This window comes from Balearica regulorum, chromosome 21 (assembly GCF_011004875.1).
Source record: "Balearica regulorum gibbericeps isolate bBalReg1 chromosome 21, bBalReg1.pri, whole genome shotgun sequence".
Classification (NCBI taxonomy): Eukaryota; Metazoa; Chordata; class Aves; order Gruiformes; family Gruidae; genus Balearica; species Balearica regulorum.
In genome coordinates, this window is record NC_046204.1 from 4,029,461 (window position 1) to 4,047,318 (window position 17,858).

A 17,858-nucleotide genomic window follows, 5' to 3' on the forward strand; every position below is an offset into this window, starting at 1 on the left:
CTGTCTCCTCGCTGTTTCACCCCCCACACACACCCTCACCGCCCTCAGGAGCCTGGCGGAGCTGAGCCTGGACGAGTTCCTCGCCGCCGGCTCGGAGTCGGAACCTGACGGTGGCTCGGAGGAGGAACAAACCGCCAGGCCCGCCAAGGGGACTGCGGCGCAGCGGCGGCAGAGCGGGAAGGCGCGGCAGGCGCTGCAGGCCCGACCGGCTGGCAGGTAAGGGTGCGCCGCTGGCCCTGCTCGGCCGGGCAGCCTCTCCGGGCAGCCTGCCGTTAGTGCTCCCCGCTCGCCTCCCGCCCGCTTTGGGCGAAGCTCGGCGTATTTAAGCGCGCGTTCGCTGGTTGCTTGGTTGGGTGGGTTTCTCGGCTTTTTTTGTCTGCTTTTGTAAGGAACCGGGGGACTTCGTTGTAGCATCTGGCATGGGTTGAGCCAGTTCTGGGGCAGGCTGGGTCAGAGGTGTCTAAAAGGGCTGCGTTCGAGTCGGTAGTGTGGTTATGAGGTGCAGGGCAGTCAGGTTTTCTGTCGTACCTGTGTCAGTTCAGTAACTGCTGTGGAGAAAAGCTTGTGCGTGCTTTTAATCTGTTACAGGGTATATTGGTGTCAGGCAAAGCTTTGGTTTTCTTCAGTTTGTGTGTATTTGCTCTTTCTGAAAGACATTGGAGTGTCTGCAGATAGAAAATGATTAAGTAGTTCTTAGGTACTGCTAATTGTTATTAGAAGGCAAACCAATTCTTTAGCACCAGATAAGATTTTACTGACCTCGTTGTCAGACTTCTGTAGCAATACAGCTTTCGGTATTCTTTATGGAAAGCATGAGAGAGTAATTCTGCAAAATTGATAAATTGATTTTTTTTTTTTGTTTGCAAGATGTTTTTATTACCACTGGTCAGTATCCTGATACAACCTGATAGTTTGCTATCAAGATTTCTTAGTGCTGAATGAAAATAACCTTTTGTAAGTCCCCTAGAGCAGGTGTTAAATGAGATACAGAACTATGGCCACAGCCCTGATAAATCCATTACCATTCAGATTAGCCCCAGGTGTGCTTTAGTGCCCAGAAGATGCTTGCTTTTCTTACAGTATCAGCAGAAGTTTGAGTAATGAATAAATGTGTGTTAATTCTTCTCTACCAGGAAGAAGGGAAAGGCATCTGAACATAAAGATCAGCTTTCCCGGCTGAAGGACAAAGATCCTGAATTTTACAAGTTTTTGGAGGAAAATGATCGTTCATTGCTGGATTTTGATGCTTCAGACAGCTCTGAGGAGGAGGAGAGGTTGCACATACCACCTGATAAACTGGAGGTATAGCCCTAGTTTGGAGTACTGAAGTCAATTATTTCTATTACATGTTAAGTATTTGAGTTTCAGTGCAAAGCCTAAGTATATTTGGGCTTATAGTGGCACAAATGGCTGGGGAGGAGCTTCCCCAAAGATCATCTGCAGGTGTACAGGCTTATAAACCAGCTGTGGATTTGAACTGAGCATGAGGAGTTTGTTAAAGATTGTGAAAGCAGAGCATGAGAGTGTATTTTCTCTGTAGTTTTGGTTTTGTTTCCTTTCCCAATGGGAGTTTGCTTTGCCTCAAGTGATGTGCTTTCTCCTTGATCGTTTACATTATTGCACATTGTATTTATGTAGCAAAGCTGCAGGGCTTAAGTAGGTTTTTTAATTTGTAATACCCATAACTTCATTACTGCTTTGCACAAAGTGCTGATTACAGCATTAACAAAATTCACTGCTGCCTGCCTTCCTCTTCAGTAGCTACTCAGCAAAAGAGGTGGGGCCAGAAGTGTGTAAGCCTTTTCTCAATGTTGGTACTGATTTCTCTAGGAAGCAAGTGATGAAGATGATGATGATGATGAAGAACATGAAACAGTCAAACGGAAGAAAGTTTCTTTGATCTCCGTGAGCTTGAAAATGGTTGAAGAATGGAAAAAAGCGGCAGAGGTGAGCAGGGAGTTGGAATACAAGGCACTTGAGCATTCTCCTTTGAAAATTTTTCCCCATGTGTCACTGCTGCTAAAAGACCAACTTTTGATTATTTTTTTTTTGTTCATCTTTCACAAAAATCTACAGAGAAGATGTATGGCCAGGTCATGCTTCTGGAGCTCTTGTTACTTCAGTGTTAGTTGTCTTTGCAATTTGTGCTTGGGCTGCAAGATTAGAGTACTTGCACTCCATCTGAGGGAGAAGCTAGAGAAACTTGTGTGGCTCAGAAGAGGTCCGAATAGTTAACTTTTGATTATTCATCCTCTTGCTAAGCATTGTGTCTTTGGCAGCTCCAAGAACTTTTTTAGTCATGTTTTGAGTAGTGATGAAATGGCTTCTGACTAAGAGGGGGAGGGAAAGGTCAGATTGGGTAGTTGCTTGCAGCTGATTCATTGCTTCTCAGCCCTCAGCCAATTAAAAGCCCTAGAAGCCCATTTGAAAGTAAGGGAAGGCCACTAGCATTTGTTAATGTGGTCTTGATGTTTTTCCATTGTGTTATAGGATGGAGCTGTTTTTGCAGTCAAACTTGCCGTGAATTCCATTGCTCCTGTCTCAGTGAAGTGCTTCAGAGTTTCAGAATGTTGCTTGCTTTTTCTCCTCAGCAATCCTTTTTCTTTCCCCAGAGAAGGCTGACACCAAAACTTTTCCATGAAATCACTCAAGCCTTTAAAGCATCTGTAGCAACCACCAAAGGAGATAATGGTGGGGCTGATCCCAGCAAGTTTCAAGTCACTGATGCTGCAGGTGAGTTGGTCACCACACTGCTTCTGTGGGAGAAGGGAACTTGTTTGGTAGGGAAGGTTTAGCTATTGGAAGGGAGTAGGGATAAGTACTGGCAGGAGTTAACTTACCCTTTCATAGGCTTCATTTCACTTAAGTAGCTTATCCTCTTCCTGGTGGTGAGTCTGTGCAGTGGTATCTCTTCTGGTGTCCCAGTGTGTAAGTGTGCCTCTCAATGTGTGTGCCTGGAGCAGCTGGGCTTGCTGACTGCTAAGGAAAGTACCATGCTTTATTCACCAGACTTCTTAGAGTGAACTTGAAGCTAGGTACTCTCTGTACGCTTGTAGTGCACGTGTTTTTGGACAACTGCTGCAGCTTCTTGCTGATCCCTCTTAGAACTAATTCTACAAGACTATTTTAAGTCTTCTTACCAAATAGTGTTCTGTAGCCTCACAACAGTTCAGAATTCAGTTGCACTCTCAAGTTTGCATTCCCCTAGCCAGGACCTCTCAATATACTGCATATCTAGATCTCCTTCTCTACAGGATTATCATGCCTGTAGAACAAATGAGATGCAACTTCTCTCTCCAGCCTAGCCCCCTTTTGCATAAGCTCCAGGTTTTGCAGACAATCTTGTTCTAGACTTGCAACAGCATGGCTGAGTGGGAACCATCTTTGTTAGTGTCTCAGAGGATGTGACCTGTAGCCTGCCTACTTTTACCACTAAATTAGCAGGTACTTTCTCACTGTGTTTTATCAGCTTGTTACTGTGTGCCATCTGGAACTGACACTGTGGAGTGGGACTACTTAAACCCACATGTTCTCCTTAATCCTTTCTTGCCCAGCATAGGGCTTTTTATTCCTTTCCTTTTGGTAAAATCGCATTCTTTAATGTAAGACGTTACATAGAATTCACATGTCCGTTTCTGTGACTTTTTTTATTAAAAAGTGCCTTTAATTCTCATTATGATTTGGGGGAGGTTGATGGTAGTATAGACTCCTAGTCATGGGTCAGGCTGCTTTTGTGCTTGGTGCTGTTTACTGAGAGAGCAAAGAGATGGTGCTGTGCCAGAAAGCTGTCAGTTGTAATCTTGCTGTTTAGATAAAAAATTCTAGGGTAAGACAAACTGATGTTTTCCGGAAGCTTGTGGAAAGGCAATAGTTCTGCTGTGGGAATTACTGTGGAGCTCTTCTCAGATGAGCTGAGAAACCAGGAATATATGGAAAATCATTTACAAATGCTTTACTGACTTTTTTTAACCAGTGTTCAATGCCCTTGTGTCCTTCTGCATCCGGGACCTCTTCCACTGCCTGCAGAAGCTCCTACTTCTGAAAACCCCAAAGAACAAACAAAAGTAAGTCTGAGGAGATTTGAGAACTGCAGGTGAGAGAAAGCTGGCTGAGGTTATTCAGAACTGCAACTTGGCTGTGAAGCTGGAAAAAGATGGCAGCTCTTACCAAACATGAGCAAAGTTGCCTGATTATATTCACAGTCATCTTAGCCAGGTTCTTCCTTTCTTCCCCAGAAGTGTGCCCTTTGTAATACTAGACTCCAGCCATTTGCAGAGGACACGTGGCTTCAACAGAGAGAGATCTGGAATTGCACATGCTTGCACTCAGGGGCGCTGTTAAGGCATTGTGAGTTGGTTTTCAGGGAAAGGGACCAAGCCCTCTGCCTATATGTAGGCAGAGTATTGCAAGTATGTGACTTTAGTTAATCCAGTGCTTTGGCAGTTGTATTACACCTTAGAGTCTGGTGGTCTGAGGGCTGGATCATCTGAGTTTGAGCTGTTGGCTGTTAAAGCATAGATGGAATGGAAACAAGCATGCAACTGGGCAAAGAATGGTACAATTCACTCTTTTCCAGAATGGCAGCATTGGTCCAGTACTTCTGTATTGCATTCGCTGATTCAATTTAGTTTGACTAGAGAGGAGGAATGGCAATTTTGAAATCTCAGCTGGTACCTGGGAGCTGGGAATTCGCTGGCTATTGTGTGGATTGGTGCTCAAAGAGTTTGAGTCAGGCTGGGCCCATAATTCAATAGATATCAGCATGGCTTACCCAGGAGCAACTGGAAAAGGTGCTGGAAACTCAGTAAGTACCAGTCTGAACTCTTCTTGCTGGATGAACCAATACCATAGCTCAAAACTCGGAGCCCAGTTTCATAAAACAAACTGAAGTTCCCGGTATGTTTTACAAGCTGGTGCAGCCTTATGTAGCCCCAGTGCACGTTTCATACTAGACATTCACAGAAGCTTTTTACGTCAGTCCTCTCTGGAGCTTCAGATGGGACACAGTTTTGTTTCTTCCTAGTCTGAGCTCTTCTGTTTCTCGCATTGTTGGATAGAGTGACAATTAAATGCCTTTTGGAAGTGCTTTCAGTTCCAGGGTAATTTTTGTGGCAGTTAACTTTTAATTTCCCTGTTACAGATGAAGGGAGGGGTGAGCTAAACTCTAGATTCCTTGTTGACAGCAGTGCCTAGTCTGAGAAGTGAATTCCAATTCTTTGTATAAATATCAGGCTGTTTCCTCCCCAGGCCTGACTTGTAAAGACCATGTCTGAAGTTTGGAATGGCCTGGGGGCACTACTTCGAGTGCAGTGTCAAAAGTTTAGAAGAGACTGAGCAAATGTTTCACAACTGGTTTGATCCCCAGTATAGGCTTTCTTGCTACAAGCCAGCCTGCTCTGTTTGCTGCAGAATGCTGGACTAGAAGATAATATCAGTGTGAGGGATTCAGGTCTCCACCAGGCTTTCTGGCTGTCACAGCAGCCTGTATCACGCTTCCAGAGATCTGGGTACTCTGCTGGGAAGATCTTTGAATTGAATTTTCTAATACTGTTCTTCAGGCAGTTTTTAGAGTAGAAGTACTTCTTTTCACCCATAACAAAATTCTATTCTTGCTTTACAAGCAGTTGTCTTTACTCACTGGCAATATTGAGGAAGTGAACTCACTGTGCTGCTGAAATCTAACTTAATTGGTGGGGTTTTTTTAAAGCTAAACCCAACTCTTGCTCATTTGCAGAATGATCCTCCCTTCCACCAGCCCACTTTGGAGCAAACTGCGACTGGATGTAAAAGTGTACCTCAACTGTACTATACAAGTAAGAAATTTCAGCATGTTTGTGTTACTGGGGTCAATCTGTGCGTTGCTGGGCTTTTGTTCAGGGTATTTTGGAATGAGGCAGATAGGCTTTTGCATCTGTAAACAGCACTGCTAAAAGGAAAGCTGAACAATCAAGATAATTCACAAAGCAGGTAACAGGGTAGCCTCAGGTGCTTTTCCTTTTGAGAAGGCAGTTACTCCAGTTTGAGGGTGAATTTCTGGCCATCACAGTACCAGGAACCTTAGGTATTGGTTTCTATACCTCCTCCTGTAGTGGAGAATAAATAAGACTTATTGGCTGAGACTGCAGTGAGCAGAAGCAATCTCACTGAGTCTCAAAGCCTTGGGCATCAGATCGGTGTGTCCATCCAGCTCCCTGTCTTGTTTTGGAAGTATTTGGCCTAACTAACAATTTGGGGGTCTGGAGTGGAGGGTGGTTGGGTCAAAATAGGTAACCCGTAACAAAGGACTGGGTTAACATTCTGGCAGTTCTTTCTGTCTTAATTTGTCTGCCAAATGAGTATTTAGTGGGCTTTAAAGTAGCTTGCAGTACTGTGCTCCTGCCTTCTGTATCTTTAATTCAATTTTTGGCACTATGATCTTGCCTTTTCTTGTAGTAAAATACTAAGATGTTATGTTGACAACCTCTGCTCCTCACATAGGACATCTCCAAGTATGATTATGCTCCATCCCGCTAGGATATCCCATCCACCTGAAGCTGCTGATGTCTGGGTCTTTCAGAGACAATTCATGGATTATTTCTGAAGGAAATTCCCTCCCCCAGTTAATTTTTTTCTTTTTGAGATTGCTTCATCATGCATCCCCAAGTTTGGAATAACAAAAACAAAACAACAACATTGGAATACTCATTCTTCATAAGCTGAGAGAAGGGGATATAAGGAAGAAAAAAGAAAGCGCCAATGTCTCTTCACTGTAAGCTGGCAGAATGACTTAGCAGAAAGAGCATTTTGATCAGTAGAGCTTTTTTTTTTTCCCCTCAAGTCGTGGTGCCTCTCGCCAGCAGCAGAACTAAAGATTGCAGTAGAAAAGGAAAAGCTGGCAATGCAGTCCCATTGAAGCAGTCCCTTGTCCTGTACTGAGTGCCCTCAGTCCCGAGCTTCACTACAGTGTTTTTCTGGCGTAGTGGTTTCTGAACAATATCTTCTTTCCTTTTGGTGTGTGAAGGACTTTGTAAAGGAGACCTGCTCAGTCCAGAATCTTTGCAGTGCAAGGAGGAGAATGAGGAGGAAAGTTAAAAGGAGAGAAAATGCCTCTGCTTCCAGCAACAGGGGGCACTGCATCAGGCAGAACCTCTCTCAGATTAGAAACTGCAAATGTCTCTGGGTTTGGGTCCAGGTGAACTGAGCTGAACAACCTGGAAATACCAAGATGATGTTTCTTAAATAGTTTGTCTAACCTTTTCCTTGAGCTAGAGTTAACCTTTTGATACCCAGTAGTATTCCAGCTTTCCATTAAAGAAATCCTAGTGAAATCCAGTAAGTCATCAGATAGCTCAGATGGTCTGTTTCCAAGCCTTGTGGAGGCTGAGGTTATCTTCATTATGCTTTGACCATTTGTAGTGAGATGACAGAGGCATTGGCGTCATGCTGTCTGTAAGATGTCTTAAATTGTATGTAGACTTAGCTTTTGCAGTAAACACAAATGAGGTTTTATGTGATGAGCTCAGGTGCCAGTAGCCATCCAAGTCCAGTAGCCTGAGCTCACATTTGCCAGGATGATGTACTTTCGGGGGAGTTATTTAACCCGCCATGTGTCTGCTGCTTTCCTGATACAGCTTTTGGGGGTTTGTCTGAGCTTCCTAGGGAAGACTGCTCTTCCAGTCCTTTGATAATGTAGAAATACTTGGAAACGACATAATACAGATGCTTAATGGTAAAGGAAGAGGTGACGAGGACTGCACACTAAATGGGATCCTGTTTTGTTTTCCTTCCATAGCTCCTGTCTTGTTTAACAGAAGCCTCAGTTGGTGCAGCAGTCCTTCAGCACGTCATTTCCACAGTGCCTTATTATTTGTCCTTTCCAAAGCAGTGCCGTGCACTTCTCAAGGTAAGGCGATGCACTATATGGTATGTCACTTGGATCTCAGGTACTTTCTTTACCCCTTCAGATGATACTCTGGTGGTATTTGGGTTGGATCCCATGACAGTTCAGTCTCTTGTCCTGCTCTTCCCTTGTTTTTTTCTTTTGGTCTTGGAAAGGACTCCTGCTTCTCTTGCAGGCCCTCTAGGTGCCATGAAGCTCTCTCACACCGAGGTGAGTGGGCATGTGGCTCTGCACATAGCTACTGCTAATCGCCACACAAAGTGACACGGAGGTGTTCTGGGGAAGCTGCTTCCTCAAAGCAGATGGAGTAATTGCTGCCTGTGTGCTGAGTCTGTGTGTACGTCTGTGATGGTATTTCCCTCTCCAGAGCTGGGGGTGGAATATTTTTGCAGAAACTTAGTCACAACTGCTGAACACTTAAGAACAACAAAGGAGGTGTGGAAGAGCGGAAGAAGGCAGCAGGGTGGCATTTAAATGAAAAGCTGCAACACAACTTTTAAATGAGGCTGGGAACCTTTGATGGTAGAGATAATGGGTATACAGTGATGGGAGGCTGGTACACCTCATGTCTGAAGGTGTAGCAGTCTGCTCACTGCTATAGTAGGGATATTTGAGTAGGCTTTTTCAGCCCTGCAGCTGAAATCTTTCTGATTTCCCATAGAGTTCATTAGTGCAGGTAAGGTAACTAGTTTTTAGAGACCTCAGCCATGACTGTGGTCCTACTGTACCAGGTGCTTCCTGACAGGGCCAGCCATGTCCAAGTGAATCTATATTCTGAACAGGCAAATGCAGGCAGGCCTGGGAAGAACAAAATCTTTTCATTTGCTTCTCAAGAAGTTGAGGGGAGAGGCCAATATATGATTGCTTTATGCAATGCAGAGATACGTAAAACTCGGATTAATGAGTTTATGTGTCATTGGTGGGCTGTCTGTTAGCCCAGACTTCTACACAAACTAACCTGCCCCTCTCCAGCTGGTGAAGGTATTTTTATGATACTCTGGGTGTTCGTCATCATGTCTGTGCCAGAGTGACTAAGGACGTGTCTCAGCAGAAGTGCTACCTCTTTCATAGTATTCTTTGAGAAACTAGAGTTCAGTGTTTGTGGTGAGAACTGGAGTGTAATTGCAGTGTAGTTATATTCTGCAGAGTTCAGTGTAAGACATAAAAATTACTTTTTCTTCGAGCTGGAAGATGTATTGGCCAAATATCTAATCTGTTGTGGTATTGTTGTGTAGGGGATGGTGAGGAAGCTTTGCAAAGCCTAGGGGATTGTCCCATGTGCCTATGTTCAGAAGCTCAGATGTGTTTTTAGGCACATGAGTAAAAGTGCACATATTTTTCAGAGATGCTAGTTTTGGACAGTTTCCTTTGTTGATCGTGGAAACATCAACCTTGTCTTTTGTGTGCTCTCACAGCTAGAGTATGAGGACAGAATGGCTGCCAGTGCTGTTGTGACTGATTCTGCAACAATGCAGCCTGCCACCTTTGTGTCATCTTCCTCCTCACTTGGTTTTTTGGTGTGAAGGAGGGAAGCTTATGCCTGTCTATAACAAGGAGGGGGCTCTTTGTCCCTTCGCTTATTTGTATCTTTTTATTTTCTGTTCCAGCAAGCAATTAATTTGTGGAGCACAGGTGAGGAAACAGTGAGAGTACTGGCCTTCCTTGTGCTGAACAAGATCTGCCGCTACAAGAAAGAGGTGTACCTAAGTCCCTTGCTCAAGGTAAGGCTGGTACTTGCTGTACTCTGCAGCTTTTCTTTCTCACATTATATGCGAAGACCTTAGAGCATGAGCAGCAGCCTATTAGGTAGAGTAGGTGCTAGAGATGATGCTGGCTACTCCAGAAAATTAAACAGGGAAGAAATTCTATGTTAGGTCAGTGATAACCTGCTTCCTACTACTGCCCTTCCTGCTCAAGGCACACAGGGTCTTAGCAGGGCAGGCCTCTGGTACTCCTCTGTCCACTGGATAAATACTCATCTTCCAAAATCCTGAGGGCTTTTCTCAAGTGCTGACACACTATTCATCACTACTGAGCTGCTCTGATCTTTCCGCTAATAGCTGGGGTTCCCGAGTGTAGTTTGCTTAGGTACCACTGTTACAGAAAGAGAGCTGTGACCAACCATAACCATGTATGGCTCAAAGCCATCCCACAGGTCCTCTCTTCTTGCAGAGAAGCAATGGCAGGGGCATCTCTGAGCTCTGTGCTAAGCAATGTGTGAGTGCAATAAGATTCTGACTCTTTCGTGTCTCCCCTGAGGAAGGAGCAGGCTGGATTACTATTTTTGCATGTTCCTTTGAAATGACATCTTATAAAAGAAACACTTTGCCCCTGGTTTGGGCATACCTGGATGGAGGTTAGTGAAAGAATGTTTTTGTTCCGGTTTATGAGGTTGTATCTTGTCGTCTTTCCTGCTCAGCAAATGTACATCGCATTTGTGAAGAATTCCAGATTCACCTCTCCCAATGTCCTGCCGATGATCAACTTCATGCAGCGCACACTGACAGAGATGTATGCCCTGGACACACATACCTCTTACCAGCATGCCTTCATCTATATCCGTCAGCTTGCCATTCACTTGCGCAGTGCAATGACGATAAAGAAGAAGGTAGGTACCTGCAGTGTGGAAAGAGTGTACCCTCCCATGGGGAATGTGTGGAGAGGGGAAAATTACAGTAGCCGCTTCAGGCTTTTGGTGGTCTCTGTAAAGTGTCAGTACTTGTCTGACCCATTTCATAACATGCTGAGTAATTTTTTGTTGGGGCTGGGAGCTTTGGAGATGTCCTTGTAGTTGCCTTGTGTTAGCTTAGAATTTCAGCAAGGAAGGAGAGAAAAGACAACTGCAGGGTGGGAGTCACTTTTCTCTCCGCACCTTGCAAGAGTTTGTGATGCACTTCCCATGTTCTGCTTTGGGCACCCTTTTTCCACTCTGTGACGCTGCTGTTTGCAGCCTCTGTCGGAAAACCTCAGGGTAAAGAAGATTAGGAACCACCCTGGTGCGTGCATCTTTCCAGTGAAGTCCATACTTTTTAAAAGATTTAATTGAACAAAGCAGCTCAGACCTTTTGGGAGCAGCCCTGATTTCAGCCACCTCCAGTCTGACCTCAGAAATCTGAGTCAGATTGCTAATCCTGGCTTTATTCATGTTTAGCAAAACAGACCCCTATAGATTAATTGTTCAGCTGCATTGCAGGATTGGTGACGATTTAAATCTCCTGACTGTTCAGACATGGGGATAAATGAGCAGAGATAAATGAAGTCTGGGCTGCAAATGCCTTAATTGGATTGCAGTGGCTTCTTACACCCTCAGTCCTGGCCCAGACAAGAACTAAATCCACTTGATTTCACAGCTGGGGAGGGCTGTAGGAACTTTAAATTTAGACAACAACACGACCAAAATGTACAAATCCAAGCAATAAGCCAGTTAATTCAAATTGAGCAGTAGGTGGTTGTGGAAGGTGATTACAAGAGCAGATTGCTTATCTGTTCTGTGCAAGAGAAGCTGACAACAGACCTTCTTGGTACATCTCAGTGACCTGGTGAGAGCTGGGAGAGGTCTACCATTTCCAGCTGTGGCTTAAGTCCTTACTGCAAGGTTTGGCCCAGCAGCTGCAATTGAGGGCTTCTGTCCTTGTTTCAGGACTTGTGCATCTTGCTTCATCCATGCAAAAGAGGAGGTGACCTGGGCTTTGAAAGTCTGTCTGAAATGCGAGTTGGAGCTGAGGCACCTTGTTAAGTGCAGTCTCCTAATTTGGGGAATCCATGGACCTGCAGAACTCTTGGAAAGGGTGTCCTTTCCAAGGGACCCCTGCACCCTTCTGGGCTTTTAGTTCATCTGGCCCCATGGGCTGCCTAAGTACAAGGCAGGGAGAGAGTAGGGGCTTGCCCAAACATTCTTGAAAACAATGTCTCTTGGATTGGTGAGAGACCTGACCCACCACCTACCCGTACTGAAATGCTGGTTCAGTGTGTCCTTGCATGTCAGGCACACTGCTGGCCTGTTGCATTGGTTTTGCTGGTAACCATAAAGACTGACTGAGAAATAGAGCTGAAAGTTTGTTCTCAGCTCTGCTGTCTGTCATTTTTACTCTACAATTGAAAGCTGAAACTGCCCTGTGTAGTGTCTTTTCCAAAAGCAGAGAGGAGTGCTGGGTTGATCACTTGGTCCTTACTTTGACAGTGAGTGTTCACAGGAACATCTTTAAAATGAGCACTGATATTACATATCAAAGTTAGTGGGGTGGTGTTGAGGGTTTTGTTTAAAACAGCTGAGGGAGGGAAAGCCTCAAGTGGGAAGGACAAGCTGCTACTTAACCAAAGGTGTTTGAGTGCAGAGAGGGGAAATCCAGATGAATTCAGGTTATTTTCTTGCTAGTTTGAATCTGTAGTGTAGCTTTACATGCCCTTTTCCCCCCTCCTCTGATCTGCAGAGGCCAAAAGGCAATTTCCAAGGGTGTCAGAGAGGGGTATTACTTTCCAGCCTTCTCACCTGTGGGAGACCAGGGACTGTCCCAGGGACTGTGGGGAAGTGGAACAGTTTATGGTTTCCTAATGCTTGGCCACATCCCACTATCTGCTGTGAGCTGGGTCAGTAAATCATCCTTCTCAAATGAGCCATACTTGTGAAGAAAAGCAGTCTGCGTTGGTCATTATTTCCTTTAAGGCACTAACTAGTACCAAATCATAATGTTGCCAATGCAGCATCTGAACTTGCTGGATGGTGGGTCGCCACTAGTATCAAAGCAACAGCTAGAGTGTTAGTTTATTCCTCTCTAAACAGTACACAATGTCCTCTAAGAGAATGCTGGATAAAATGAGTCCTTTAGAGAAACCAGAGTGAACTCCTCTCAAATACCACATTTTCCAGTTTGTGCCTGTGTTTGTCCCTTTTCTGCAGGAGAACTTCCAGTCTGTTTATAACTGGCAGTATATTCACTGCCTGTATTTCTGGTGTCGGGTTCTCAGCACAATCTATCCCAGTGAGGTCATGGAGCCATTGATCTACCCTCTGACGCAGGTCATCATTGGCTGTATAAAGTAAGTAGAATTTTTTCTTCCTTTGGCTATACTTCTTTCTCTTGCTTGATGTGGCAGAGCAGTTACTAAGGGACACTACTGTTACGTGATTTGGATTTAACCTTGCATTGCAAGGAATTGTCGGAGAGCTGCTTTTGGTTGAAGTATTCCAGCTGAAGATGTGTTGTGAACAGCTGTATGTTTAGGTGGTGAGAAAGCCTTGGAAAGGATAACCTACACCACAACTAAATTCTCTGTATAAAGAAGTAAAATTCTGCCTGATTTGGTGTCCAGGTCAAGTCCCTCCATATTGAAGGAGGACCATTCAGTCTGTGACCCAGTGTCAAACTGCAGCCGTTTCTGGGCTAATCTGAAAAGTAGCTAAGTATTGCCCAGCAGTGAGAACAGAAAATATTGTGGAATTCCTCTTCCTTTATGCTCTAGAATATTTGCAGGGTTTGTGTGGTCTGGGCACACTTCTGAATAATGCAGACACTTTTTACTATCATCTAGTGGGGAGCTGCAGAGACCAAAGCAATGCAGTTAACTTTGGTGCTAAAAAGCACATGATACCTCTATTGCTGGTGAACTGTATCTCCAAGAAGATTCTAGATAGTGTCCTCTTTTTCTGAGGGGAAGCTTAAAATAACTGAGTCGTCCCCAAGCATTCATATGAAGAACTAGCCCAAGTGGGGAAGCTTAGCCTTTTAACATCCATCGGAACGCTTTGTCATGTGTAGAGCAGTTGCAGCACTAGGTAGTATTTCGATGTTGCTGAGTGTTTTTTCCAAGAGATTATAGCTGTCTGGATATTTCCGTGGAGAACTGTCCAAGTGCAAGCATGCCATGTATAGCAGTTTCTGACTGTCTCAGAGCTGAGCTATTTGGAAAAAAATGAGGGAGGAGATGGAGACTTGGGTTTGGAGTCTAAGTGTGTTCAGATTTTTTTAATTATTCTTTCTTAAAATATGCACACCAGTCAGAAAAGCCTGCTCAGGTATCTTTGGCAGTATGAAAGCTATCCTCATTTGTGGGTGATAGGGGATTTTTTGTTTGTTTTTAGGGATTTGGGTTTTTTCTCATTTCCAGAGTATTAGCCAGGTACAGTGGTCTGTGTTTAAGCTTGCTGAACTCTACTAGTTCCATTAGTGGAGTTGAACCACGGTGGAATTTCTCCCAGTGGTTATCATGGAATCCCAGCGTTGTTAGCGTCTGTGTGCAACTGGAGACCAAGGGGAGATGAACTCTTAATACCAGCCAGTAATTTTACATTGCGCAGTAGTAAGGCTGTATTTTGAGGTAGCATGCAGGGTAGATGATGGCTCTCTGCTCCACAGATACTGCAACCTGAATAGCCTGGACAGATTATCCTCACAGTTGTACAAAGTGGCAAGGAAAAATGTACTGACTTGCCTCAGGACCTAATAGTGCCAAAGTACAGAATTAAGTCCTCATCTTTAGCTCTCTAAATACAGTTAGAAGATGCATTTTTTTGTGCATATTTGTTAGAATTTGAAAAACTAGGACACATTTATTGTTTTTAGTATGTATCTGCTGAGAATTTCTCTCTTTTTTTCCCCCATCAGTTTATATATGAAATTTTTGTGCTTTGAAATGGCTCTTAGTAATGAGCATTGAGGGAATTTCTGAATCTCTGGTGATCTTTGAAATCCTGTTAGCTCTGTTAACCAGATTCTCAGCTTTAAAACACCACCCACCTGGTCTTGAAAAACTTCCAAGTGGTGATGAAGATAAGCAGATTTAAACGATCGTTAGAGTATGCATACATCCCTCTTCCCATCTCCCATGTGCACAGGCTGCTTCTCACTGCTGTTGTAGAGCTTTAGTTGTCCTGTGGACTAATCCAGGCAGTTTTCTACCTGTCCAGGCAGATAAATCAGCTGTCTGGGGCCAAGGAAAGGTGAATTGGGTGAGTCTCAGCAAGAGCAGCAAATAGAATTTGTTGGTGTCTGCGATGGATAGGGCTGCTTGGCATGAAGTACAGTTACTGTCTGACAAGGCTTCAAAGATTTGGGAACCTGACAGATGGATTTTAGGGTGGGGAAAATAGAAGTAGATCCCACCCTGGCTTCCTTACTGAATCAAGCATATCTAGGATATAAAAAAGGGGTGGATAGGTTAGCAGATGTGGGAATGAGGTGGCTCCACAGGCTTCAGTCTCTACCAGGAGTCTGTTCCTAGTGGCTCCTTCCTGAGCATGGGCAGTCTCTTCTTGGTGTTGGTGCCTGTGCTGTCCAAACTGAGACTGGTGAGGGTCAGTCTCTGTGCCACATCCTGGGGTGTAGATACATGCCTGTGGCAACTGTTACACAAGAACTCCAGTTGTTTCTGTTTGAGGTGAGAGCATAAAATAATCTAGCCTGCAAGTCAAGGTTTTTTTTTTTGCTTTGCGTGCATGCGTTTCTGGAAGGCGTGTGTAGGGGTATGTATCTGCTTGGGGGCTGCTGTAGTATCTTACTGCTGCCAGCAGACTTTCTTGCGGAGGTGGAGTGAATGAGGTGGAGCCCTCTCTTTGTTTCTCTGGGCTGCTCAGCTTTGAGAGGTGTGTATGTGACCGGGTGGGAGGGCAGGATGCTGTGTAACATCCGGAAATACCTTCTTTCACTTCTGCTTTTGGAGTGGAGAGCTCTTGGGCACGTCTGGAGGGTGTTAGTGCTGGGAGGGGACTCCTCTTTCCCAGTGCCTCTTGTACCGGGAGGTGGCGCCTGGCTCCAGCAAAAGGGCAGCGAGCGGGGTGTCTGTCTGTCTGTGGGACCCCGTTGGCTGCTCGTGCCACCCTGGCCTGTTACATGAGGGGAATGGGGAGAAGCCACCATCCATCATCAGCTTTTTGCTCTAGGCAGGGACCAGGGCAGAATTTGTACAGTGATTAAATGAGATAACTAGTAGAAGAGGGTTGCCTGCTAAAATAAAAATTAGCTCCCTTATTTTCTTGCCCCCTCTTTTTGCTTTCCAGCATATAAAATGCATTGAAACTATTGTTAATAACACATATTTCAGAAATGGCCCCCATGTGTGTCTGGAAGCTACCTGTGCTCAAAATGTGGTCCAGGGAAGCTGGACTACTGAATGGAGAAGTGCTGGAATTAATGGTTTCTGACTTTTGGGATGCTGGGAAGAGCCTCATTGCTCAGTTTGCTCATGGAATTGCCATGTAATAATGAGTGATGCTGTTGTCTCAAACAGCTGAAAGGTTAGTTTGACCAATGGGGCAGTGTTATAGGTATTGCAGAGATAGTAGGATGTAGAGATGATACCCCCTTCCTTTCTCTGCTTTACGCTTTTCTCGTGCGTGATTTTCTGCAGCAGAGTTGTTGCAGAAGCTCCTGTTCTATGTCATGCTTTTTTCACTCATTTCATCAAGTGTTTTTTCTAAAGAGATCTGCTTGGATTTCTACCCTGCTCCCAGTCTAAGTTATAAAAATAAGTTCCTCCCTGGCTTATAGTTAAATTAAGATTTTTGGTGCCTGTTAAATTTTGATTTCCAGCCTCTCAGCATATATAGGGGAGAAAGCAGGTACAGCCTCCTCCACGGAGAAGCAAGCACAGCCTTGGTGTCCCTTCACTTCATGACTTGTCCTGGTGGGGTGGAGGCTGATGTTGAAAGAAGCTTTCTCTGTCCTCTCTAGCCAGAGGAAGATTGTAGTCACCCAGGAGTATAGTAGAAGGAGCTGCAGTGAGTGAAAATAAACCTTGAGGAGCCTTTAAGCTGTTCCCTACACCACAGCCCGTGTCCTGGCTGCATGGGAGAAGTACAGCAGGCATTCCAAGAGATAGTGGTGGTAAGATGTTAGAGAGCAGTCTCTGCTGAGATGAATGTGAGTCGGTTTGACCCTCCCCAGCTGCACCCTGGAGTGACTAGGCAGTTGGATCTTCTTCAGCAGAGCTGGGACCCAGCTGTGTTTTGTATTCCCTGTGCATCCAGCCATCGGGAAGTTGAGCAGATTGTTGCATCGCCATGCACTCTAAAATTAATGGTCTTGGTTTACAGTAAATCTATACACTTAACAGGTTTATTCCTCGATCAATTAATTCCTGAGAATGGCTTTCGTCATCTCCAGTGGTGCCAGATCAGGGGTGCAAAGTAGATTTATTTCTATAATGGATCCAATGATAATTATTTCACTATTTGGGGGGGGGGAGATGCAGGTGATTTATGGTGCCTGGTCAAGCGTATTTTTTTTGCTCTCCTGGATTGCTCAGCAAGCTCTTTGGGGAGGGGATGGGTTCATTTATCAGACTTGAGCCTGTTGTCTGAGAACTGTGTTTTTTAAAAAATAAAAATAAATTCTTGTTAATGCTGGAGGCATCCACGTCTTCAAGTGCAGGTCATTCAGCGTGAGAGGTTTCTAGGATGGTACAGTAATGAGGGCTGGTGTCTTCTAGGGATAGCTCTGCATTCTCCCTGCTGCTGCTGGCTTACGTGGTGCTGGGGTTGCTGACCCTTCTCAGTCCCAACCTTACAAAGGGAGTTGGCTCTACTTCTTTCTTAATTCCTGAGGGTGTTGTGGTTTGAAGTGTGGGTCAACGAAAATCTGGCCTCTTCCCCTCCATGCTGATTACTGGCTCTTCAAATGTACACGTTGCCTCTCTGAAGGAGATAGGAATAGCTCAGGTGCTCCTCTGGATTGGAGAGGGTTGAACAGATTTGGCTGAGAGGTCACTCTCATTCCCACTTTGTCCTTTCTAGTATGCTGGTTGTTGCTAGTCCAGCTGCTTCTGCCTCAGTGACAATTCATGCTAAGAGAGTCACTGTTCAGGTAACAGCATGAACTCTGTGCACACCTAGAGGGTATGTAGCTTGAAATGGGAAACATCTTCCTCCTTGTAGCCCCTCTGGTATCCTGGGGGAGCCCTTTTCTTGGTCAAACTTCCAGCTTTACGCGGGCATTTTGCTGCTGGTTCCTGCCACTTTTCCTTGCGTACCTACCTGTGCTGGGAG

General features: G+C 44.8%; 1 protein-coding gene across 1 annotated transcript in view; it reads left to right on the forward strand.

The window, feature by feature from the left end:
• The window catches only part of NOC2L (NOC2 like nucleolar associated transcriptional repressor), a 52,966-nt gene that overhangs the window by 317 nt on the left and 34,791 nt on the right, over positions 1–17,858 (forward strand). The window contains exons 2-11 of the mRNA XM_075773101.1: positions 49–216; positions 1,134–1,302; positions 1,831–1,947; positions 2,613–2,733; positions 3,974–4,064; positions 5,735–5,813; positions 7,772–7,882; positions 9,487–9,600; positions 10,299–10,487; positions 12,777–12,916. Of these exons, the coding sequence (XP_075629216.1) occupies positions 49–216; positions 1,134–1,302; positions 1,831–1,947; positions 2,613–2,733; positions 3,974–4,064; positions 5,735–5,813; positions 7,772–7,882; positions 9,487–9,600; positions 10,299–10,487; positions 12,777–12,916 (1,299 nt within the window). The remainder of the gene's footprint in view (positions 1–48; positions 217–1,133; positions 1,303–1,830; positions 1,948–2,612; positions 2,734–3,973; positions 4,065–5,734; positions 5,814–7,771; positions 7,883–9,486; positions 9,601–10,298; positions 10,488–12,776; positions 12,917–17,858) is intronic.